General features: G+C 42.9%; 2 protein-coding genes across 12 annotated transcripts in view; both read left to right on the forward strand.

The window, feature by feature from the left end:
- PKHD1 (PKHD1 ciliary IPT domain containing fibrocystin/polyductin) overlaps positions 1 to 26,775 on the forward strand; it is a 417,278-nt gene that overhangs the window by 193,132 nt on the left and 197,371 nt on the right. For all 11 annotated transcript variants that reach the window (XR_007356005.2, XR_007356007.2, XM_048845758.2 and 8 more), the window contains 7 exons: positions 3,006 to 3,131; positions 5,596 to 5,729; positions 13,511 to 13,623; positions 14,705 to 14,810; positions 16,144 to 16,278; positions 19,332 to 19,467; positions 21,202 to 21,448. Coding sequence is in view for 9 of the 11 variants with exons in the window: in XM_048845758.2 (XP_048701715.2) it covers positions 3,006 to 3,131; positions 5,596 to 5,729; positions 13,511 to 13,623; positions 14,705 to 14,810; positions 16,144 to 16,278; positions 19,332 to 19,467; positions 21,202 to 21,448 (997 nt within the window). In the remaining 2 variants the exon portion in view is untranslated. The remainder of the gene's footprint in view (positions 1 to 3,005; positions 3,132 to 5,595; positions 5,730 to 13,510; positions 13,624 to 14,704; positions 14,811 to 16,143; positions 16,279 to 19,331; positions 19,468 to 21,201; positions 21,449 to 26,775) is intronic.
- Positions 23,348 to 25,037, forward strand: LOC142071355 (uncharacterized). The gene is made up of 2 exons (XM_075126164.1): positions 23,348 to 23,897; positions 24,303 to 25,037. The coding sequence occupies exons 1-2, from the start codon at positions 23,348 to 23,350 to the stop codon at positions 24,842 to 24,844; spliced, it is 1,092 nt and encodes a 363-aa protein (XP_074982265.1). The 3' UTR covers positions 24,845 to 25,037.

Below are 26,775 nucleotides of genomic sequence, written 5' to 3' on the forward strand. Positions count from 1 at the left end.
CAAATTTTGTCAAACCAACCTGATAGCTTTCTATGACAGGGTAACAAGCCTTGTGGACAGGGAGGAAGCAGGAGACATGGTATATCTTGATTTTAGTAAAGCTTTTGATACTGTCCTGCATGACCTTCTCATAAATAAACTAGGGAAATGCAACCTGGATGGAGCTACTATAAGGTGAATGCAAAACTGGTTGGAAAACCATTCCCAGAGAGTTGTTATGAGTGGTTCAGAGTCATGCTGGAAGGGCATAATCAGTGGAGTCCTGCAGGGAGCAGTTCTCGGTCCAGTTCTGTTCAATACCTTCATCAGTGATTTAGATAATGGCATACACAGTACAATTATAAAGTTTGTGGATGATACCACGCTGGGAGGAATTGCAAGTGCTTTGGGGGATAGGATTAAAGTTCAAAATGATCTGAACAAACTTGAGAAATAGTCTGAAGTAAATAGGATGAAATTCAGTAAGGACAAATGCAAAGTACTCCATTCAGGAAGGAACAATCAGTTACACACATGCAAAATGGGAAATGACTGCCTAGGAAGGAGTACTGCGGAATCGGATCTGGGGGTCATAGTGGACCACAAGCTAAATATGAGTCAACAGTATAACACTGTTGCAAAAAAAGCGAACGTCATTCTGGGATGTATTAGCAGGAGTGGTGTAAGCAAGACAGGAGAAGTAATTCTTCCACTCTACTCTGCGCTGATTAGGCCTCCACTGGAGTATTGTGTCCAGTTCTGGGTGCCACATTTCTGGAAGGATGTGGACAAATTGGAGAGAGTCCAGGGAAGAGCAACAAAAATGATTAAAGGTCTAGAAAACATGATCTATGAGGGAAGATTGAAAAAATTGGGTTTGTTTAGTCTGGAAAAGAGAAGACTGAGAGGGGACATAACAGTTTTCAAGTATGTAAAAGGTTGTTACAAGGAGGAGGAAGAAAAATGTTTTTTCTTAACCTCTGAGAGTAGGAGAAGAAGCAATGGGCTTAAATTGCAGCAAGGGAGATGTAGGTTGGACAATAGGAAAAACTTCCTAACTGTCAGGGTGGTTAAGCACTGGCATAAATTGCCTAGGGAGGTTGTGGAATCTCCATGATTGGATATTTTTTAGAGCAGGTTAGACAAACCCTCGTCAGGAATGGTCTAGATAATATAGTCCTGACATGAGTGCAGGGGACTGGACTAGATGACCTCTCGAGGTCCCTTCCAGTTCTATAATTCTATGATTCTGTTTTCTTCAAAATCCACATTCCAAACCAAACCAAATTTTGTATTTAGGGGCCTCTTTCTGTGCTCCATGAAATGTGTTTTGGACTAGAGGTGATTTGATTAAATAGGAAATCCACATTGTTTTATCCATTCCTAGAACTCAACCCCTAATGAATCTTGTTGAAGGTTTTAAGATATTTAGTTGTTTTTCCCCTCTGCCTAGCAGCCTGCCTCAAATTATATTTCATTTTTGTTGCTTCTCTGTGTAATCATGGGCTGGCCAGCACTGGAAACAGAAGTAAAATACTAAGAATGAGCCTATTTCATTAAAAGAAAAGGAGTACTTGTGGCACCATAGAGACTAACCAATTTATTTGAGCATAAGCTTTTGTGAGTTACAGCTGCATCCAATGAAGTGAGCTGTAGCTCTCAAAAGCTTATGCTCAAATAGAGACTAACCAATTTATTTGAGCATAAGCTTTTGTGAGCTACAGCTCACTTCATTGGATGCAGCTGTAACTCACGAAAGCTTATGCTCAAATAAATTGGTTAGTCTCTAAGGTGCCACAAGTACTCCCTTTCTTTTTGCGAATACAGACTAACATGGCTGTTACTCTGAAACCTATTTCATTAGTTTCAGTCCAGCAATTGGAAAGCAGGAAGAGCTGGAAAGCTCATGGGTAAAGTTGGTTCTCATGATATTCCTAGCCAAACTTTGTAGAATCATAGAATTCATAGAACATAGAATATTAGGATTGGAAGAGATCTCAGGAGGTCATCTAGTCCAATCCCCTGCTCAAAGCAGGACCAACTCACATTAAATCATCCCAACCAGGGTTTTGTCAAGCTGGGCCTTAAAAACCTCTAAGGATGGAGATTCCACCACCTCCCTAGGTAACCCATTTCAGTGCTTCACCACCCTTCTAGTGAAATAGTGTTTCCTAATATCCAACCTAGACCTCCCCCACTGTAGTCTCATGGGGGAGGTTTAATTAACTTGGAATATCAGTCTTTTAGGGTTTGTCCATCACTACTGCAGACTGCAAGTAAAGTCTGGTGATGGTTGTAGGGATCGTCCAACTCCTGTTCATGCCAATGGGAGTCTTTCCATTGGTGTCAAAGGGAGCTAGATCAAGTCCGGGATATGAACATCAGCTGAGAAAGCTTTGCCTTTGTCCTGGCATGTAGCCCACACTGGCCTGTCCTTAGTCATGTCTGCTAATTTGCACATGGCTTACTGGGTTATATATAAAAGATCTCTTACAGTGTAATGACATTTTTATTCTTGCTTTGCAAATCACTGGATGGCATATGTTCAGCTTCTTGTGTGATTGTGCTAAACTGGCCACATTTCAAAGTTTGTCATATAGAAAAAAACCTCACTTGCATGACATTGTTGTGATGCAAATTCACTTAATATAGTGACGACATAGAAAATGTGATAGCTTTGTCTAAGCACGATGCCACATTACTTTGCAATGTTATGATGCTGCTTTAAAACCTCGTTATGTTGTGATACAATGTCAATGTTGCAAACATTCTACCCATTGGAAATCATTTGAGGGCTGAGGGGGTAAAATTCATCATATAAGCAATACTTGCAGGTTAGTAAAAATTGCAAAATTTGGGTGAACAGCTTAAATTGTGATCTGTCTCATCGGAGCATCACAGCAAATTGGATGAACCAAGCAGCATCAGAGTTGATGAATAACATCTTGTACAAAAACCTCACCTTTAACGGAGGCAACTTGGAGTTATATTCCTGCTTTCCTCTGACACTACCCTTTTCTTTCCAGATTCTTACATTCGCGGTTGCTCAGTGTGGGATTCCTTTGGTCGGGGACTCAGTCTGTCGAGGATCTCAGAGTTAAGAGTGGACAATAATGTTTTCTATAACATTTTAGGTCATGGGATTCTACTGGGTAAGTGAAGCAGAGGATTTTCAATCAACCTATACGTGGCTCTTTATGCCAAGGGTACAGGTAATCGAAACTTCCTTGGGCGGAAGAAGGTTCGATTCATGTTCTCTGGCACTAGTCTTGTGGAATCCTGTATATCACTCTCCAACTTCCTCATGCAGATGCTGAGGACCTGTTTTCTTGTAACCATATATGCCTTGGGTCCATTTCTTATGACCAGCATGGAGCTTGTTCAGTCCTATTGGTACTTCTCTCCTGCACCACCTCTTTTCTTTACAATCTAACAGTAGATAGAGATTTTTTTTTTAAAAAAAAATCTGATTCACCTGTCATGGAAAGAACTCTATGATGTAATATTTATAGCCCTGATTCACCTAAGCACATACTTCCCATTAGTGTTGATCAGGTGACATTGAAAACAATAGGATGATAGCACATGTTTAAAGTCAAGCACAGGCTTAAGTACTTGACTGATTTGAGACAATAAAAATATTGAAAATCAAAATCTCTCTCCTATCTACCATTAAAGCAAGCTGGAGATTGGTCTGCAGCCTGTTCCACAGGCATTCCATACTGCCTGAGTAGGTCATGATATCACTTTAGTTTTGGCTGCCGCCAGTCATGGATGAGAAACAGCAATTTAAATTTAAACAAACAAACAAAAGCCTTAGGCCCCAACCCTGCAATCCAGTGCACACATGCAGGCCTTCCGCTTGACTGGAGTCCCACTGAAAGCACTTTGACTATAAACAGGTGCAGAGCTCAACCTGTCCAGGTCTTAATTTGGAAATCCGTTCCTCCCATCATTCATGCTGAGACATAATTCTGACTTTCCAATCTCTGGGCTGAACTAAATGTGTCCTCAGAAATTTCGGGCTGAATACTTTGTATCCTCAAGACGTCTTTAATGGCTTCAATGTCAGTAGCTCCAGAGGGTCTGAAAGATGAATTTATATATCATTTTGTTACCTGTAAAGGCATATTTATTATAGCTGCCTGTTTTCTGCTCTAGAATTGAAATCTCTCAATGATTTCATTTAAACCCCTATTCGCTAGGATTTTGCAGGACAGTCATAAAAAGTTGCTCTGGGCTTAAACTTAATTGGCAAACAAGATCCCGGCCTGGAAGCCAAGACTTTTTATGCCTCCTTTCAAACCTGTATGACTGTCAAAGCACTAGTGTACAATCCTACTTTTGCTCTCATAATGGCTGTGATTGAAATAAATACAATCTGAAAAGGAAATATTTCTCAGCAGGATCTAGTTCCAAGGTAAATGCCATAGAGGTTGCATGATGTGTGAAAAAATAAAGCCCCAAACTCTAAGCATATATATATATATTTGGAGATCAGCTTGAATTTAGGGTGGTTAATATGGGGGAGGGTATCTGTGTCCAGGGAAGAATTGGAGGGAACGTTGGCATATGTTATCCCTAGCAAGAACCATATGTCTTGAAAAGGAAGGGTGAGGTTGACTTGCATGTTCCCTGGATAGGGCTTGCCATTTTCCAGATAGATGATGGCTGGCATTTCCTTAGGATAGAGGTTAGGGTGCTTTTCTTTCCTTTCTGTGCCAATTCACGGTGCATGCCGTTTTGGGGACCCAATTACTGCAGGCAGGGGGCATGTGTGCTGCTGTGAGTGGTGGCTCCGTTGTTGTCTTCTGCCCATTGTCTAGTTCATCGCTCAAAAAACAAAACAAAACAAAACAAACAACCCAAAACCAAAACAAACAACCAAAAAACCAACACCGACCAAAATAAAACAACAACAAGTGAAAACCCAAGGCACTTTGGTACATGATTGCATGATGTGTTTTTAATCTTTCTGTTTACATGGTTGAGGCATTGGGTGGGAACTCAGGAGATTTGGGGTTTAACTCCTGGCTCTGTCACAGGGTGAATTTAGGCAACTCACCTCATCTCTCTGTGCCTCCATTCCCCATCTGTACAATGTGTATCATAATATCTCTTCTTCCTAACCATTGTCTGTCTTCTCTGTTTAGATTCTAAACTCTTCGGGGCACAGACTGTCTTACTCTGTGTTTGTACAGTGCCTAGCACAAGAGGCTCTGATCTTGGTTCTGGCCTCTTGGCACAACCATAGTACAAATTAATAACAACAGTTCCCTCTCCATCCTGTGGAAATTATCTGATCTTTCAATTATGCACCCCAGTAATAATTTTCACCCCTGATATTTAGACCCCTGCCATGTTAAATTGACCCTGCCCCACTCTCAGCTTTCTCTCTGTGGCGTAACATAGATTCCAGCGTGCTTTGCAAACAGTACAAGTACAGCACTGCAGAAAGACAGACACCTCTATGGTGAAGAGCTGCAGCCAATCAGCGCACAGTGCCTTGCACAACACTATAGGTGGGGAATAACACCGAGAGAATAATATGTGATCTGCATGGGTGTTGACTGTTGGGCTGTATTTGATGAATTTGTGCCTCTGATTATATTTTAGGAGGGTGGTTGGAAGAGGGGAATGAAGTCAGTCACAACACAGTGATTGGCCTTTCTGGAACAGATGGACTTTCCAACATAGAAACATTATCACCAGCAGGGATCTACATCAGGGCTCCGGCTAACCAGGTAGAGGTAAGGGTAAAAAACAACACTGTATCCAAGAACAAAAGATTGGTCTGAAATATGGTTCTCAGGGTGACCCAAACACGGGTTGTTCACTTACTGAGTGAGTTTTAATAAGGATGGTTACTGAAACAGGATAGTAATACAAGTGCACAATGATATATTCCCTAATAATAATCTCTGTCTCTATACATAAACACACACTCTCACCCACCCACATAATCTCTCTCTTTCTCTCACATACATACGGTGTAAAATGTTTGCAACAAAACTCCAGTCCCTATGTAACTTCCAAGCTTTTTATGTTTCGTTACAAAGTCCAAAGTCATCTTGGGTTCATCAGAAGGCGCACAAAATTTTGCCAAAAAACCTAGGCTGAGATCTGATCAATTCTGGACCAGTTTTATTGTTTCCATCAAACTTTAAAAAATTCAGTTTTTCCTGATCTGGATGGCAAACCAAATACAATTCCACAGTTTCAAGTGAATTCCACCTGAATTTGTACCCGAAACTCAAGAAAAAACTCAAGGACTGCCAATCCATAGAAACTGAAACCAACGAGGAACTACATATGAGGACATGATTTCCCCTTCACTCTCTGCTCCTCAAAGAGTTGCACCTAACTTTGAAGGTGAGAAACAGACCAACAGGTTTCCTGTGTTACTCTCTTGACAAGTTTGCCTGAGAATAAAGAGAGAACTACGATTTAATTCCCTGCAGGGCATATACCCAACTTTACAGGCCACTTTAGAGAATATAGTGGAGGCATCTATTATGTTTTTTAAAAATGTAGGCAGAGTAGCATGACTTCAGGGCCTCTAAACACAGAGAGATCTACACAGTTGTACATTGGCATAGCCTAGAGCTGTCTGACTCAGTACCAATGGTTCAGCTGTTAAAGGGCTTGCTACATTTACCTGTCAATGTACTTGTGAAGCTAACTCAGTCAGTTTTCAACACATTTGTTTAGCTCATGTGCTATAATAGAAATTCAGAGATCTATTCACAAGTTGAGGCCATGGACATGTAACCAGCCACTGGGGTAAAAACTACTGGGGCCTGTCCTCTTCAAGCCAGTGTGGGTGGCATAGCAGATGCTCATTGCAATCTCCATTGTGAGGTGCCATCTAAGGGGATGGGCATATAAGGCATTGCAACAGCAGGATACTGAAGTCTAAAAGAAAACGAGGAATCTACCTCCCTTTATCTACATTATTAGTAGGGGTATTTATTATTGTACAGCACCCAGAAGTACTTGACAAAAAAAAAAAAAAAGGAAAGACATGTTCACTGTAGAAAAGACCACAATATATTTGTAGGCTTTTGGGGTTAGGGACAGTCTCCTATTATGTGCCTGTATGGTGCCTAATCTCACTTGGGGCCTTCAGACTCTACCCTAATATAAAAAGTAGAAGTGCTGAACTGCAGGGAGGGAAGGAAGGATTTTAGCCACAGCACTAGGCTCTTGAAGTTAATCAGTTTAGGCATCTGCACATCATGAGGGTTCATAAGAATGACCATCCTGGGTCAGACCAGTGGTCTGTCTAGCCCAGCATCTAGTCTTCCAACAGTGACCAGTAGCAGATGCTTCAGAGGGAATACACAGAATAGGGCAATTATTGAGTGATTCATCCCTTGATATTCCAATTCCAGCTTCGGTCAGTTAGAGATTTAGGGACACCCAGAGGATGGGGTTGCATCTCTGACCATTTTGGCTAATAGCCACTGATGGACCTCTCCTCCATGAATTTATCTAAATTTTTTTTTGAACACTGTTATAACCTTGGTCTTCACAACAACCCCTGACAACAAGTTCCGCGGGTGGACTGTGCGTTGTGTGAGGAAGTACTTTGTTATGATTGTTTTAAACCTGCTGTCTATTAATTTCATTAGGTGACTCTTGGTTCTTGTGTTACGAGAAGGAGTAAATAACACGTCCTTATTCACTTTCTCCACCCCAGGCATGATTTTATAGGCCTCTGTCATCTCCATTTTTAGTCATCGCTTTCCTGAGCTGAACGGTCCTAGTCTTTTTAACCTCTCCTCCTATGGAAGCTGTTCATGCCCCTAATCATTGTTGTTGCCCTTCTCGGTACCTTTTCCAATTCTAATACATATTTTTTGAGATGGGGTGACCAGAACTGCGTGCAGTATCCAAGGTATGGATGTACCCTGGATTTAGAGCATGACATTTCTGATATTATCTGTTTTATTATCTATCCCTTTCCTAGTGTTTCCTAACAGTTTGTTAGCTTTTTGACTGCCCCTGCACATTGAGCAGATGTTTTCAGAGAACTAGCCACAATGACTCCAAGATCTTTTTATTGAGTGGTGACAGTTAATTTAGACCCCATCATTTTGTATGTAGAGTTGAGATTATTTTTTCCAGTGTACAGTACTTTGTACTTACTTACACTGAATTTCATCTGCCATTTTATTGCCACATCACCCAGATTAGTAAAATCCCATTGTAACTTCTCACAGTCCTCTTTGGACTTAATTATCTTGAGTAATTTAATATCATCTGTAAAAATGCCCCCTCACCGTTTACCCTTTTTTTCAGATCGCTTATGAATATATTGAAGAGTACAGGTCTCAATGCAGATCCTTGCCGGACCCTGCTATTAACCTTTTCCATTGTGAAAACGGAACATTTGTTCCTATCTTTGTTTCCTATCTTTTAATCAGTTATTGATCCATGAGAGTACCTTGCCTTTTATCCCATGTTTGCTTACATTGCTTAAGAGCTTTTTGGTGTGGGACCTTGTCAAAAGTTTTCTGAAAGTTTAAGTACATGGTGTCAACTGGATCACCCTTGTCCACGTGCTTGGTGGCCTCCTCAAAGAATTCTCATAGATTGGTGAGGCATGATTTTTCTTTACAAAAGCCAACTCTTCCCCAATATATGTTGTTCATCTATGTGTCTGATAATTTTGTTCTTTACTACAGTTTCAACCAATTTGCCTGTTTCTGAAGTTAGGCTTACCAGTCTGCAATTGCCAGGATTGTCTCTGGAGTCTTTTTAAAAATCAGCATTACACTAGCTACCCTCCAATCATCTGGTACAGAGGCTGATTTAAGTGGTAGTTTATATACCACAGTTAGTAGTTGTGGAGTTTCATATATGAGTTCCTGTATAACTTTTGGGTGGATATAATCTGGTCCTGGTGACTAATTACCGTTTAATTCATCAGTTTGTTCGAAAACCTCCTATATGGACGCCTCAGTATGAGACAATTCCTCCAATATGTATCTAAAAAGAATGGCCCAGGTGTGGGAAACTCCCTCTCATCCTCTGCAGTGAAGACCGATGCAAATAATTAATTTAGCTTCTCTGCATTGGCCTTGTCTTCTTTTAGCGTTTTGGTCATCCAGTGGACCTACTGATTGTTTGGCAGGCTTCCTGCTTCTGATGTACTTAATTTTTTGTTGTTGTTGCTGTTAGTTTTTGTGTCTTTTGCTATTTGCTCTTCAAATTATTTTTTGGCCTGCCTAATTTTACTTTTGCACTTCATAGAATCATAGAAGATTAGGGTTGGAAGAGACCAGGAGGTCATCTAGTCTAACCCCCTGCTCAAAGCAGGACCAACCCCAGCTAAATCATCCCAGCCAGGACTTTGTCAAGCCGGGCCTTAAAAACCTCTAAGGATGGAGATTCTACCACTTCCCTAGGTAACCCATTCCAGTGCTTCATCATGCTTCTAGTGAAATCGTTTTTCCTAATATCCAACCTAGACCTCCTCCACTGCAACTTGAGACCTTTGCTCCTTGTTCTGTCATCTGCCACCACTGAGAACAGTCTAGAGCCATCTTCTTTGAAACCCCCCCTTCAGATAGTTGAAGGCTGCTATCAAATCCCCCCTCACTCTTCTTTTCTGCAGACTAAATAAGACCGGTTCCCTCATCCTCTCCTCATAAGTCACTAGACTTGCATTATGTAGTGATCACTGGCTCCATGTCTAGTTGGCAGCCGATATCAAGCGGAGTGCCCCAAGGGTCGGTTCTGTGGCCGGTTTTGTTCAATATCTTCATTAATGATCTGGAGGATGGCGCGGACTGCACCCTCAGCAAGTTTGCAGATGACACTAAACTGGGAGGAGTGGTAGATACGCTGGAGGGTACGGATAGTATACAGAGGGCCCTAGAGAAATTAGAGGATTGGGCCCAAAGAAATCTGACGAGGTTCAACAAGGACAAGTACAGGGTCCTGCACTTAGGACGGAAGAATCCCAGGCACCGCTACAGACTAGGGACCGAATGGCTAGGCAGCAGTTCTGCAGAAAAGGACCTAGGGGTTGCAGTGGACGAGAAGCTGGATATGAGTCAGTGTGCCCTTGTTGCAAAGAAGGCTAATGGCATTTTGGGCTGTATAAGTAGGGGCATTGCCAGAATATCGAGGGACGTGATCGTTCCCCTCTATTCGACATTGGTGAGGCCTCATCTGGAGTACTGTGTCCAGTTTTGGGCCCCACACTACAAGAAGGATGTGGAAAAATTGGAAAGCGTCTAGTGGAGGGCAACAAAAATGATTAGGGGACTGGAACACATGATTTATGAGGAGAGGCTGAGGGAACTGGGATTGTTTAGTCTGTAGAAGAGAAGAATGAGGGGTGATTTGATAGCTGTTTTCAACTACCTGAAAGGGGGTTCCAAAGAGGATGGATCTAGACTGTTCTCAGTGGTAGCAGATGACAGAACAAGGAGTAATGGTCTCAAGTTGCAGTGGGGGAGGTTTAGGTTGGATATTGGGAAAAACTTTTTCACTAGGAGGGTGGTGAAGCACTGGAATGGGTTATCTAGGGAGGTGGTGGAATCTCCTTCCTTTGAGGTTTTTAAGGTCAGGCTTGACAAAACCCTGGCTGGGATGATTTAGTTGGGGATTGGTCCTGCTTTGAGCAGGGGGGTTGGACTAGATGACCTCCTGAGGTCCCCTTCCAGCCCTAATATTCTATGATTCTATGAAACTGCTGTTGCCTCCTGAAGGACTTAGAAAATCAACATTATGTCTACAAACAATTCTGCTTCTACAGATCATGCATTTTCTGTTTTTTATCATCCCCCGTTTATTATTCCTGAACATCTGGAACCAGATTCTAATCTCAGTTACTCCAGATTTGCCACAACCAGTGTAGTCCCATTGTTTCAGTTATCCCAGTGAAACTGAGAAAAGAGTCTGGGCCAGGTCCCATTACAGCAGTTCAGCAGTTCCTGCAGCTCCTTCCTCATTTGAAGTCCTAATCCTGTTGTTCGTAACATCACAATCGTTTTCAGTCACTTTGTGTGAATCAGGGTACATACAGAACCAGCCATTAAAGAATTCCTCATTTACCCCAAAGTAATTCCATTAGCTTCAGTATACCTACTTCTATTTTGCATCCAGATGAGGAGAATTGGGCCTGTACTTCTCCGTGGTTTTAGTGCATTGACAACCCTGGAGAATGAAGACCTCTCTTTATCCTTGGAACAGGTACCTCTCCAGAGCGCATCAGCTCCAACATGGAGGGAGTTCCTTTAACACAAGAAGGCAACTTATTCTCTATGCTTATTCAGTCCTTAGCCTCTTGCCTTAGCACAGGGATACAAATTAATGCTTAGAGGTATCTTTTTGTGGCTGTGGTCTCCTGTACACCAGAAAATGGATGGACATCAACAATTGCACCTAGCTCACCAAACAGCTGTCTAGTAGTAACTTGAGTACTTGTGGCACCTTGGAGACTAACAAATTTATTTGAGTGTAAGCTTTCGTGAGCTACAACTCACTTCATTGGATGCATTCAGTGGAATTCACTGTTGCTGATGAACGGTTCCTTAGCTCCTTACCAATATCATCTGAACTAGCCAACTCCCAGACTATTGGCCACTGGGGAGAGGACACACCCTCTGCCTTTAAGAATTGCCCACCATTGCTTCCCTACCATGGCACTTTCTGAGACCTACTGCAATGTGAATGCTTGCTGCATAGACCCATTAGGACAACTTGCTGCATTCTCATGGGCTTTGGCATTGGGGAATAGTACTAGAAACTTCTTCAGTGTTGTATTTTATTGGTGGGGAGAAGAGGAAGCAGAGCTTTAAAGGACCATCACTGTTCATCCTAAGGTATTCATGGAAATAGTTACATTATCAGTTAAAAGGCACTTAAAACATTGACTGGATTTTATTCCAGTGACTTCAGATGCACACCTTCAGGGATCTGGCATACACTGGCAATTAATTTCTCTCTGGAATTTTGATTGCATGGATGTCCGTAATACACTGACTTCACAAAAAATTGATTTCCACACAAAATTCCCTGCCTGCTTAAAACCGCTGCCTTCAAGCCACTGGCTGCCTGAATAAATGTGCAGTTTTTCCTTATGAATCTTCTGTGGAATGCACAATTGCAATTGCAAGTAAAAGATCCTAGAATACTGTGACTTGACTGCAGAAGCATTTTTTTAAGGGAAAGGGATCTGTATTGGGTAGCATGTTCTAAATTGTTGCAGCTCTGCAAGATGGGAGATAAGGCAATGCTTTGGACATTGATATCCTTTTGTTTTTTGAAAGATGTCAAAGATCACGACTGCAGGGAACTAACAGGGTCAGGAGACTGGCAATGGAATATGGAGCCTTTCACCTCTGGGTCACTGGTGTGGCTTTGATTAGGGTCATTACTCACTACCATTTTAAAGCTGACCGGTGACCTTTGTGAAGTGAGTTGGAGGTCCTAGTGGAAAAGTGTCCACATAAAAACACCATGACGATTGACACCATCTAATGACAACTGATTTTGGCCACTGCCAACACAGAGCAGATCTGAATTATGATTAGGATAAACTCCTGTCTCCTTTGAAATCAATTGCAAAACTCCCATTGGCTTCAATGGGACAGGATTTCACTGCTGGCGTTGAAAAGTTCCTTATCCCATTGCTTATATCCCTGCATAATCCACTCCCTACTCACTTATTTAATAAACTCATAACTTTAAGGCCAGAAGGGACCATTATGACTTCTAGTTTGACCTCCTGCATAGCACAGACCAGAGAACCTCAGCCAACAATTTCTACATCAAGCCTGGATCTTCTGTTTTGAGCTGTAGCATATCTTTTCGAAAGATACCCAGTCTTGATTTAAAGACTTTGAGTGCTGGAGAATCCACCATGTCCTTAGTCACTTCTTCCTGTAGTTAATAACCCTCACTGATTTAAAAAAAAAACAACATCCTTTGTCTCTAGTTTGAACGTGTTTAGCTTCAGCTTCCAACCATTGACAAATCATTTGTCCGTTAACCCGTAATTCTGCATGTTCTGCTCAATATCTCAACTCTAGTGTTGCATTAACTCTAGTGTTTGTTTGTTTTTGCATGGAAAAATATACATGTTGAGAAAGACAGAAATTGGTAGACCAAGATTTAATCAGCCCACTTATGTATAAAATAATGTTCAGTGAACAAGAAGTTTTAGCCAACCTGGAATTTTGTGGAATTTACAGATCAGAATGGAACTTGAGGTGCTATATGATATGCCTGCTTGTCTGCCAGATACTATTGCATAGCTTGAGGGTGGAGAGTGGCCCTGGGTGAGAAAGAAAGCAGGAGTGAGCATGCTGTAGTATGTACTTGGCAGAATTTGCACTGATTTCAATAATAATAAATTAATAATAATAAATAAATACTTAGCTCTCCTAAAGCACTTAGGAGAACTATGTAAGTTAAAGGCATAGGACTAGAGGGCTTGGCCCAAAGTGATTTTAAAAACAAAGCTTTTAATTGCCAAGAATCTTTTCTAACTGTAGTGCATGCTTGTCTGCAGGCTAATACAGTGTGTGCCGCTGGTTATGGCTATTTCTTTCATCTCTCGCCTGAGGGACCATCACAAACTCCTCTTCTTGCCTTCAGTAAGAACACAGCCCATTCCTGCACAAGGTATTTGGGGATTCCCTTTGCTAAAGATTTTTTTTTTCCAATAGTATGAATTGCTTAAGTATTTTCCCTCCATTAATTGAAATAGATAATTAGGCTCTGTCCCTTTAAATATAGCTTCAGAGCTTTGTGTTCATTTAAAATCTTCTCTGATCTATAAAAGGATTTTTCCACAGCAGAAAGAAGTCATCTGATAACGATTCAGTTTGGTTTATTTCTCATGGATTATCTGTAAATAGTTTCCATTTCAAGTTTCAATTAGACACATCCCTTTTCATTTCCTGTCCTAAACTATTGTGTAGTCTTCATGTGTATTGTTAACAGCTGATGCATTTCACCCCAGAGGTGCTGCATTTCAGTACCAGATGAAGTGATCCCTGTAGATTTAAGGCCTCGAATTAGCAAAGCACTTAATCACCTGCCTAACTTCAAGCCTGTGAGTAATCCCATCCTTATTCAGCAAAACACTTAAGCAGGTGCTTATATGCTTAACTTTAAGGACATGCTTAAATACAAGCATGTGACTAAGTGCTTTACTGAATAGAAATGGGATTATTCACATGCTTAAAACTTCAGGAAGTTTGAACCATGATCTAGATAGAAACCCTCCAACTGGTCAAACCAAAATTGTTGCGTGCAGAAACACCCAAACTTTGGCACTGTTGGAATCAAAACTCACCCTTATGTTGTTGAATTCCAAATTGTAAGGGACTTTCTATCTGGATCCAATTAGTTCAGAGGCAGCAAAGTTGGCCAGAGTTTGATGGATGGTGAGAGTACATAGCTGTCTTGTCTCAGCCTGAGCATTAGCCCTCTTGTGGCAAATTCTGGAGGCACTTGCAAGAGAAATGTCATGAGTTTTAGAGAACTACTTCTGGACAAGGATTGTTAGATATATATATATATATATATAAATATTTGAGTACAAAACCCCTTTATTTCTGAATAAATGTGCCAATGCAGAGAGCTAGTGCAGGCTTGGGCACTAAGATACCATGATAAGTGTAATAGAAAAACCTACACATAAATAAATATACAGAAAGAAAGTTGGGCATTCTCTTCCTTCATTTTTCTTCTTACACAGGTATGGTCTCCTGGTGTATCCAGAATACCAGCCAAAACGTGTAGATGGCCTGGGCCCAGTTCTGTTCCAGAGCTTCACAGCCTGGAGAAATCAAGGCGGGGTTCAGGTATAATTGGTTTTAATTGTATTTTGGTAGTTCAGGACACTTCAATGTAATCCTCAAAGGTGCAGCTCTTCTGTACCCACTTTGGTCAGTTGGTACTGCAGAAGGGACCACTGTGATCATCCAGTTCAGTGGTTTTCAACCTTTTTTCATTTGTGGACCCCTAAAAAATTTTGAGTGGAGGTGGGGAACCTTTGAAAATCTTAGGCATAGTCTGCAGACCCCTAGGGGTCTGTGGACCACAGGTTGAAAACCACTGATCTAGTCTGACTTCCAGCATAATACAGGCCAGATTTAACCCAGTAATTCCTGCATCAGTCCCAATATCTTGTGGTGGAACTAGATCAGACCTTTTAGGACATTCATGCTCATTTTAAAGATTCTAAATGATGGAAAATCCACCACCATGCCTTGGTTAATTCTTTCAATGGTTAATTATCCTCATTGTGAAAAATGTACATTTATGTCTAGTCTGAATTTGTCTAGCTTCAGTTGCCAGCCATTGAATCTAGGTATGCCTTTGGCTGCTAGACTAAAGAGCCTTATAGTATCTAATACCTTCTTCCCATATAGGTACTTATAGGCTGTGATCAAGTCATCTCTTAACTTTCTCTTTCATAACCTAAAGGGATTGAGCTCCTAAAGTCTCTGTAAGGCATGTTTCTAGTCTCAAATCCTTTCTGTGGCTCTTCTCTGTATACTGCTGAATTTTTCAACATCCTAGAATGGAATTTGCTGGTTCTGGAAATGTTTACTTGTATGAAACAACATAAAGTTGACCAGTGTTTTCCAATTTTGGTGACCTTTTATCTGTCATGCTGGCTCAGATAGCCAGGCTGCCAAACCACCCAATTTATTATTCTTTGTACCTTATTGCCCCACCGCATCATAATAATGAGGTTTATTTTGTGTTCCTTGAATGTGCTACCCACTGGGAGCTATCTTCCCATAATCATGTGGTTGTAAAAAGTACCTTGGTTACCTTCAAGGAATGCCTCTTTATAATACATCTTTTCCCCCCTTGTCTTCTTTAGCTATTGCTCTCTTCAATAATTACAAAAATAGTATTTACTGCATCTTCAATCCTGGATATTACTGACTATTTAGTCTCATTTTTCCAGTGCAGTTTTTGTATCAACGTGGAAATAACCTGTTATTTTTTTGAATCCTTGTAAACAGGAATAAAGAATTAAGGGTGAGCTTTTCAAAGATAAATTAGATGCTCAACTTCTGTTTGTGCCTTTGACAATCTCCCTCTTCTGCTACACAGTGGTGAAAGGATAATAATGATCCACAGAACTTTTCTGTATTTATTATTATTATTATTTTTAAATAGATTTTTAGCAGCCGCAACCTGGAACTCCGAAATTTCCAGATCTATGCTTGCAAAGATTTTGGAATTGACATCGTGGAAAGCCTTGGAAACACCACTATTGCTAACAGCTTATTACTTGGACACCTTGGTCAAAAGGTAAGAACTCCAATAGCTGTTTTCATTCTGCTTCTTCAGCCCAGTCTATTTTAAAACGGTCCTTCTTACAGACTAGTATCAGACCCAACAGAAGGAAATACAAAAGCCAGCTTCTCCAGAAGATTTAGTTGTTTTCTCAGTGCCAACTTCACTTAATCTCTGAGCTTTGAGAAACCTCCATAACTCAAATAATAAGGGCCTACGTTTCTTCCATTCCACCTGAAAAACAACACTCCAGCAGCGCAATGCCCCTAATACCATGCAAGGGCACCATTTTGGTACTGAATGAGAGGGAAGTGTGCCAGCAACATTACCCTTCCAAGTCAGTGGTTTCATAATATTAGCTGCCTCTATTTTAGGATGGTAGTAGAGGGAAGTACAATAAGGTTATAAAACTAGTTATAATGTCACTTTTCACATACCAGGTTCTACAGGTTTTACTGTATATCCAAGTACAAGCTCTATCCAAACACAAAAACTAAAACTGAGCCAGAGACAGAATTTCCATTCTGTGGGAAATTCCAGTTTTTTTTTTAAGTCCAATTTGGAGTCAAAAGCTGAAATTTCCCACAGAAAAAAAATTCAGAAATGTTGATTTGAGACCATCGAAACATTTCATTTGACATTTGTTTAAATTCTTAAACTTAGGTTGTATACACGTAATATTAAATATTGTATCAAAATTAATATTTTAATAGAGTATAACAGACTACACGGAAGGAATTGAAATGACACTTTTGAAATGAAACACTTAACGGTATTAAAAATGACAGGTTTTGACACTGCTGAAGTGAAATATTTTGATTTTTTTTGATTAGTCAAAAATTGACGCATTCCTGTGAAACATTTAGATTTAAACTAAACTCAGTTGTTGATGGAAAACTGTTCTGTTGATAATATTTTGACCAGCTCTAACCATCATTAGCTTTAACCTTTTACAAAAATGCCCAGCCAGCGTATAACCAGGTGTCACTGAAAAATTTAGTCTAGTGGCCTGAGCACAAGTTTGGGACTCGGGTACACAATTCCAGTCCTGACACTGATACCCCTTGTAATCTTTTGGGCAATATTTTTAACCTTTCTGTCCTGATTCCTCACTCTGTAAATCAGTGTTTCACACTGGGGCTCTGAGAATTAAGTCATATTTGAAGATGAAAAATACGATCATGTGCTAACTGTTATTATTTATGACAGTAAATTGTATCTTCCCTCACTATGTGCTTGTGCAACATCTTGTACAATAAGATCCCTGCCTGACCGAGTCTTCTGTGTGGTACTGGAATGCAAACAGTTTAATTAATAATAGAATCTTATCAACAGCTGTCCACAGCTTTCTTTTTCATATTTTTCTGCTCTGGTTTCTAGCTCAGCTTACTGAATTGCTTGGGGTACATTGCCAATCTGATTGGCTGATGGATATATTTTTTAAAAGGCTAATTTATAAGCCCGGGGAAGACAGCATTTTAATGTAGTGGATTGATCCATAAGGAGTACAGAGCTCAAATAAAGCTACGGCCCCAAACAACTAATCTTCTAGCTGTACAGTGAATTGCTCTCAGACTTGAAGGGATGGCTCTCTGTGTTGTTACAGGATCCAGAGAACTCCAGGGCTTTACATGTTAAGAGAAGTAGAGGCGCTCAGCTGTGTGTTGTTCCTCACTGGCCCCCAAGGGTGTGATTATCTTTGATTATCTCATGATAAGAGTCGCCTTGTCATCATTTACATCTTAATTTATGTAATTCTCCCTTTAATAATGATGTCTCTTTAACATCAATTAAAACTTTGTGACATGAATTTAACAGGAACATTGGCTATTCTGCTCTGCCAGCTGTTTTGTTTTTTAAAGGGGTGCCTTGCAAGCAGATTATTGTTTTTGGAAATATTAGGAAAATTGAAATTGAGTCCTCAGTCTTTTAGTGCTGTAGTATCTGGGCCTGACGGAAGTCAACAAAAAGGCTCCCGTTAACTTCAGTGGGCTTTGGATCAGAGCCTTTGCATTTTTCAGTCAGTGAACCAGATGCATATGCATTGCATGTAAAAGAAACCGTTAACTTCTGGCAAAGACAGATTGTCCAAGGCAGGTGATGCATGTTTGGGGAGGAAGAAAGAGTGAAACAGTCTTCTAAAAATATTTGAAGGGTGAAAACATTAAGAAAGGAAACAGCTTGTACAATGTGAAGCAAAGGGATATAATTGGGGGTGATGGGATGGACATAAATAAAGCAAAAAGTAGGTAGGAAAAAACATTCGAAGATTTAAATCTGTCTGGTCTGTGGAACCCCATGTTGAGGCATTAGCTCAGTACTGACTTGGGACCAAGTTCTTCACCTAGAGAATCTCCAAATTCCCTCCTTGGGGAGGGCTCAAGGGAAATGGCAGAGCCCCTGTCTCTTAAAGGGACAATGCCATCTTTAATGGCTAATTAAAAGAATCCTGTTGCTATAGAGTACCTTTAAATTGCATTTTTGATTCATGTGTTTAAAGTTCCTTGATACAATGTTTGTGTAGGGCTTTGGTTGTGCTTTCCTGCTGATGAGGGTCCTTCCAGGATAGTGGGTGGGCCCCAAACCAACATCAGCAGATGGGGTCATGCCAGTTCCTCTTCCACTCTCCCCACCATCTCTGTGCCTACGTTTGCTCCCAGCAGCAGTACATGGACTGGGAGATGGGACCAGCTACCCCCATGTCTCTGTGTGCTATGTCCTGGAAGAGCTACTGTCATTTTGTTTCTGTCCATTTTCTCTTTCTGGTCATGTTTTTTGCCTCTTTGCCTAAGTTTTTTGGTTTTGTTTTTTTCACCCTTATCTTTTCTTCTTTCTCCATATTTATTTGCTTTCTGATTTTCCATCCTTTGTGTGCTTCCAAGTTTTGTTCTGAATATATTGGACAGCCTGGACCAGGTCCTCAGATGGTGTAAATTGGTCCCAGCTTTGTGGACTTCAAAGGAGCTACATCAATTTGCAGCAGCTGAGGATCTGGACCCTGGGCTTATTTCACTCGGGAGACGCAAATGCTGATGTGTTCGGCTGTGCTCTTTACTTTCATCTTGCAGGACAGTAGCTGTATGTCAGCAGGGCTGAAAACTCCCCAAAGGCATGAACTGTTGGTTTCCAGTACATCTTTCATGAACTTCGATATTAGCACTTGCACTGCAATCAGCACCTGTTCTGGCTGTTACCAAGGCCAGGGTAAGTTACATTTACACTGATGCTCTGACATAGCAGAGTCTGAAAAATCCTGGAGTTCTGTAAAGATTGGTGTTGCCCTTGTGATTTTGTTTCTTTCACCGAGAGGCATCGCTAGAGTTTGCTGCCTGTATCCCAGAGGAAGGATGATCCACTGACTAGGGCACTGCCTTGGGACTCACGAGATCTGGGTTCAATTCATTGCATTTCCACAGACTTCCTGTATGACTTTGGACAAGCTACCTAGTCTCTTTGTACCTCAGTTTCCCCTCTATGAAATAGGGTAATAGCACTTCCCTGTCTCGGAGTGGTGTTGTGAGGATAAACCCATTAAAAATTTTGAGGTGCTCAGATGCTGTGGGAAGGAGGGTCATAGAAAAACTTAATGTAGCTGTCCTGCAAATCAACACCTGTCTTATGCGGCTCTGGTAACCTGGGCCAGCTCTGGGCCATAATTTTAGGAGGGAGCATTATAACTCCATCCCTTGGACACATACGTGTTCATTAGGGTGCTTTTGAAAGTAGTCCTCAGTGTTCTGATATCACTGGTGGGCTGACGCATGGGTATCTCCTTACAGCCTTTTTGCTGCCTTGCCAGCCCCTTACTGCAGTGCGCTCACCCCTGTCTGGGGCTCTGAGTGCAGATGCTGCTCATGGATTCTCTACCTGGAAGAGCTGGGCTATTAAACTGACAGACATGAATGCTGCATAGATTTCAGATGAAGGTGGTTTTTTTCCCAACCATGATTTAATTTTCCTATTTCTCTGAGTTTGGGACAATTATTCAGAAGCCCCATTGGGATGTAAGGATAGCGATTAACACATTAATTTGTTAATATTCCTTTTTCGGGGGGGTAATACTTCAACATAGTGGCATATTCTTTAATCACTGCAACCCATCCTCATAGAATTCCAACAAGGTTGTACCTCAGGCCACCCTAAATCTTAGGTGAATTTGCCTGAGATAATGTATGTAAACGAAGAATTATATTGAGTTTTCAGGAGCTACCCAAAGGCTCTTTGAAGAAAGTTCCAACTGCAATTAACTGTTAAATATGTGTGTATGTGTAATTATTAACTATATAAAACCATACACTTTCCTATAAAAATGGTGAAAAATACTTCAGCAATGGAGATCAAATGGCACCAGGAGGGCAAAATCTGCCCCCAAAGCAACTTCAGCTGTGCAAAAGGAAGGTCTTATATTAACAAACAGTGACTAGTGAACAAAAGTGCTATGTTTTGTTTGCTTTGGGTCCTGGGCCAGGGGTGTGTGTGTGTGTATGTAGTTATGAGCCTATTTGATTATGTTAGTTTGGGGCCAACCTACTGTTACTGCTGCATCTGAATCCAGTGCTCGAATCAAAAGACCTGTTAGAGGTAGGATACTGGACTAGGTGGATCTTGGGTCTATGCAGTAAGGCCATTCCTATGACCATGCTTCCCATCTGGTTATGATTCTTCTGTTTAAAATATTTCATTATCCAGTCAGTAGGTAGAACCAATAACATGTGAGGTATGTGACCAGCCACACCGCAGACCCAGGGTGTGGAGGCCTGCAGGCTCCCCTTTCTGTCCCAAGCAGCCATTTCTCTGACAGGAAACTCAGTTGAGGTTAACCCCTTGTTCACCGGGTGGGGGTGGTGCGGGGGGGAAGGGGGAGTAGGTAGTGCCCCTGCACCCCCAGTCAGACAAAGGTGTGACGTTGCATTTCTGAATGGTTGCTTGTTTCCCCAGGTGGATTTACAGTGAGAGCTGAACGGTTGGCATTCCTGAATTCACCCAACCAGGCGTCATTCCCATTTTCCCATTCGGCCATCCTCGAAGATCTGGATGGCTCCCTCACAGGACAGGAAGGAAGTCACCTCCTTGCTTCTATGGACACACTTTCAGCTTCCTGCGTGGCCAGTGCTAACTTCAGTCATGCTGCCAGGGGGAGTGTTTGTGGAAGGGACGTTATTTTTCACCGTATGTCTATTGGTTTGTAAGTAGCAATTACATCTTTGCAAGCTCAGGTCTGGCCTGGGCTTTTATGTTCCATATTGGGAAGAGGTATCAGGTCTGGGCACAGTTCTGAGTCTTCCTTAGTTCAGATTAATCCCAGCTCTTCCACGGCCTCTCTCTCTGGTCCTAGGCAAATCACTTACCCTTATTATTTTGGTTTCTATAGCTGTAAAAGCTGAGCTTGTCCAAGGGCAAGGTTGGACATTAAAAACCTGATTCTCATTTATTCTGCAGTCCCTTCCCATAACTCTGGCAGTGCAGAGGGGCCTTAAAGTGGATGTAGTTGTAACTTCCACCACTTGTACAGTCCTCCACACTGTCAGAGTGGTGTAAACGGGTCTTAGTGTAAATGAGAATCAGGCCTCTGTGCATCTCAAGATGGGCCCTGAAACTGAGGTAGCCAAAACTAGTGGACACTTTTGGCCTAAATGATTTGCCCAAGGTCATAGAGTTTATGGCAGAAATGGGAATTGAACCCAGATTTCTGGCCTCCACCAGATATTTTTAGACAATAAAGACAATCACAAGTAATGGAGGATTAAAGAAAAAAGTTTGAATTACATTAGATTCAAACCAAGGAGAATGTTCTTACAATTTTTTCCCTGAAGAGCTCCCAAAGTGTGGATTGTTCTGAAGGTAATGGCTGATTATACCTATCCCTGGCAAACTCACTTCAGTTCCATCTAATTAATTTTCCATGTTGATTTAATGAACTTTCAGATTCATATAATACTATTAATATTGGAGCCAGCATTTCATGGTCACACAGGCTGAGCTACCATTGGATCAGCAGCCTGCTGTTTCTACGGGGTATTAGAATCACAGGCTTAGAAGGGACCGCAAGGGTCATGTAGTCTGACCCCCTGCCACGATGCAGGATTAAGTACGCTGATTTATTTAATTAACAAAAAAAAAACCTTTACAATAGATTAATTTCTGGAATTCTATTTCTGTTGTGTCTTTCTTGCTGACACCATTAGGATTTATGTAACCTTTCATGTCCCTGCTTCATAGAAACATAGGACTGGAAGGTGCCTTCTGTGTCATCAAATCAAGTCCCCTGCTAAGGCAGGCAACCCTGTTGTATAAACTTTCCTTCTCTTGCCATGAGGTGCTAAAGCACCTTGCATGGGGATTCCCATCAGACCTCACTAGCTAAACAGGGTTAGGCTAGGTCAGTACTCAGTCCCCTTACTCAGCAACAATGGCCAGCTAATCTCACAGCAGCTCCTATGCTCCGCATTGAGAACAGAGTTTGTAGTTCTCATCTTCAAAGCTATTTCTGGGACTGGTCCTAGCTCCCTGCGGGTCTTTCCAGTGATGAGCTGCCAAAATCTTAACAACTGGTTCGTCCTCACCCCATGAGGGGGTCGTTGCCCACTCCCTCCCCCCCGGGACTCCTGCCCCATGTAACCCCTCCACGTTCCTTGATGCTGACCCCCCCCGGACCCCTGCCCCATCCACCCCTGTCCCCTGACCATAGAGTTGGTGCCTAAGCCCTGGTCTACACTAGGACTTTAGGTCGAATTTAGCAGCGTTAAATCGATTTAAACCTGCACCCGTCCACACAATGAAGCCCTTTATTTCGACTTAAAGGGCTCTTAAAATCGATTTCCTTACTCCACCCCTGACAAGTGGATTAGCGCTTAAATCGACGTTGCCGGCTCGAATTTGGGGTACTGTGGACACAATTCGATGGTATTGGCCTCCGGGAGCTATCCCAGAGTGCTCCATTCTGACCGCTCTGGACAGCACTCTCAACTCAGATGCACTGGCCAGGTAGACAGGAAAAGAACCGCGAACTTTTGAATCTCATTTCCTGTTTGGCCAGCGTGGCAAGCTGCAGGTGACCATGCAGAGCTCATCAGCACAGGTGACCATGATGGAGTCCCAGAATCGCAAAAGAGCTCCAGCATGGACCGAACGGGAGGTACGGGATCAGATCGCTGTTTGGGGAGAGGAATCCGTGCTATCAGAACTCTGTTCCAGTTTTCGAAATGCCAAAACCTTTGTGAAAATCTCCCAGGGCATGAAGGACAGAGGCCATAACAGGGACCCGAAGCAGTGCTGCGTGAAACTGAAGGAGCTGAGGCAAGCCTACCAGAAAACCAGAGAGGCGAACAGCCGCTCTGGGTCAGAGCCCCAAACATGCCGCTTCTATGATGAGCTGCATGCCATTTTAGGGGGTTCAGCCACCACTACCCCAGCCGTGTTGTTTGACTCCTTCAATGGAGATGGAGGCAATACGGAAGCAGGTTTTGGGGACAAAGAAGATGATGATGATGAGGAGGTTGTAGATAGCTCACAGCAAGCAAGCGGAGAAACCGGTTTTCCCGACAGCCAGGAACTGTTTCTCACCCTAGAGCCAGTACCCCCCGAACCCACCCAAGGCTGCCTCCTGGACCCAGCAGGCGGAGAAGGGACCTCTGGTGAGTGTACCTTTTAAAATACTATACATGGTTTAAAAGCAAGCATGTGAAAGGATTACTTTGCCCTGGCATTTGCGGTTCTCCTAGATGTAGTCCTAAAGCCTTTGCAAAAGGTTTCTGGGGAGGGCAGCCTTATTGCGTCCTTCATGGTAGGACACTTTACCACTCCAGGCCAGTAACACGTACTCGGGAATCACTGTAGAACAAAGCATTGCAGTGTATGTTTGCTGGCATTCAACCAAAATCCGTTCACGCGGTGGGAGGAGGCAAAATGCGACCTTGTAACGAAAGCACATGTGCTATGTATGTAATGTTAACAGCAAGGTTTACCCTGAAAGAGTGTAGCGACTGTTTTATAAAATGTGTCTTTTTAAATACCGCTGTCCCTTTTTTTTTCTCCACCAGCTGCATGTGTTTCAATGATCACAGGATCTTCTCCTTCCCAGAGGCTAGTGAAGCTTAGAAAGAAAAAAAAACGCACTCACGATGAAATGTTCTCCGAGCTCATGCTGTCCTCCCACACTGACAGAGCACAGACGAATGCGTGGAGGCAAATAATGTCAGAGTGCAGGAAAGCACAAAATGACCGGGAGGAGAGGTGGCGGGCTGAAGAGAGTAAGTGGCGGGCTGAAGAGAGTAAGTGGCGGGCTGAAGACAGGGCTGAAGCTCAAATGTGGCGGCAGCGTGATGAGAGGAGGCAGGATTCAATGCTGAGGCTGCTGCAGGACCAAACCAGTATGCTCCAGTGTATGGTTGAGCTGCAGCAAAGGCAGCTGGAGCACAGACTGCCACTGCTGCCCCTCTGTAACCAACCGCCCTCCTCCCCAAGTTCCATAGTCTCCACACCCAGACGCCCAAGAACGCGGTGGGGGGGCCTCCGGCCAACCAGCCACTCCACCACAGAGGATTGCCCAAAAAAAAGAAGGCTGTCATTCAATAAATTTTAAAGTTGTAAACTTTTAAAGTGCTGTGCTTAAAGTGCTGTGTGGCATTTTCCTTCCCTCCTCCACCACCCCTCCTGGGATACCTTGGTAGTCATCTCCCTGTTTGTGTGATGAATGAATAACGAATGCATGACTGTGAAGCAGCAATGACTTTATTGCCTCTGCAAGCAATGATTAAAGGGAGGAGGGGAGGGTGGTTAGCTTACACGGAAGTAGAGTGAACCAAGGGGCGGGGGGTTTCATCAAGGAGAAACAAACAGAACTTTCACACCGTAGCCTGGCCAGTCATGAAACTGGTTTTCAAAGCTTCTCTGATGCGTACCGCGCCCTCCTGTGCTCTTCTAACCGCCCTGGTGTCTGGCTGCGCGTAACCAGCAGCTAGGCGATTTGCCTCAACCTCCCACCCCGCCATAAACGTCTCCCCCTTACTCTCACAGATATTGTGGAGCACACAGCAAGCAGTAATAACAGTGGGAATATTGGTTTCGCTGAGGTCTAAGCGAGTCAATAAACTGCGCCAGCGCGCCTTTAAACGTCCAAATGCACATTCTACCACCATTCTGCACTTGCTCAGCCTGTAGTTGAACAGCTCCTGACTACTGTCCAGGCTGCCTGTGTACGGCTTCATGAGCCATGGCATTAAGGGGTAGGCTGGGTCCCCAAGGATACATATAGGCATTTCAACATCCCCAACAGTTATTTTCTGGTCTGGGAATAAAGTCCCTTCCTGCAGCTTTTGAAACAGACCAGAGTTCCTGAAGATGCGAGCATCATGCACCTTTCCCGGCCATCCCACGTTGATGTTGGTGAAACGTCCCTTGTGATCCACCAGAGCTTGCAGCACTATCGAAAAGTACCCCTTGCGGTTTATGTACTCGGCGGCTTGGTGCTCCGGTGCCAAGATAGGGATATGGGTTCCGTCTATAGCCCCACCACAGTTAGGGAATCCCATTGCAGCAAAGCCATCCACTATGACCTGCACATTTCCCAGGGTCACTACCCTTGATATCAGCAGATCTTTGATTGCGTGGGCTACTTGCATCACAGCAGCCCCCACGGTAGATTTGCCCACTCCAAATTGATTCCCAACTGACCGGTAGCTGTCTGGCGTTGCAAGCTTCCACAGGGCTATCGCCACTCGCTTCTCAACTGTGAGGGCTGCTCTCATCTTGGTATTCATGCGCTTCAGGGCAGGGGAAAGCAAGTCACAAAGTTCCATGAAAGTGCCCCTACGCATGCGAAAGTTTCGCAGCCACTGGGAATCGTCCCAGACCTGCAACACTATGCGGTCCCACCAGTCTGTGCTTGTTTCCCGAGCCCAGAATCGGCGTTCCACAGCATGAACCTGCCCCATTAGCACCATGATGCATGCATTGTCAGGGCCCATGCTTTCAGAGAAATCTGTGTCCATGTCCTGATCACTCACGGGACCGCGCTGACGTCGCCTCCTCGCCCGGTATCGCGTTGCCATGTTCTGGTGCTGCATATACTGCTGGATAATGCGTGTGGTGGTTAATGTGCTCCTAATTGCCAAAGTGAGCTGAGCGGGCTCCATGCTTGCCGTGGTATGGCGTCTGCACAGGTAACTCAGGAAAAAAGGCGCGAAATGATTGTCTGCCCTTGCTTTCACGGGGGGGGGAGGGAGGGAACGGGGGGATGACGATATGTACCCAGAACCACCCACGACAATGTTTTAGCCCCATCAGGCATTGGGATCTCAACCCAGAATTCCAATGGGCAGCGGAGACTGCGGGAACTGTGGGATAGCTACCCACAGTGCAACGCTCCGGAAGTCGACGCTTGCCTCGGTACTGTGGAAGCGCTCCGCCGAGTTAATGCACTTAATGCACTTAGAGCATTTTCTGTGGGGACACACACACTCGAATATATAAAACCGATTTCTAAAAAACCGACTTCTATAAATTCGACCTAAT

Source organism: Caretta caretta, chromosome 3 (assembly GCF_965140235.1).
Source record: "Caretta caretta isolate rCarCar2 chromosome 3, rCarCar1.hap1, whole genome shotgun sequence".
Classification (NCBI taxonomy): Eukaryota; Metazoa; Chordata; order Testudines; family Cheloniidae; genus Caretta; species Caretta caretta.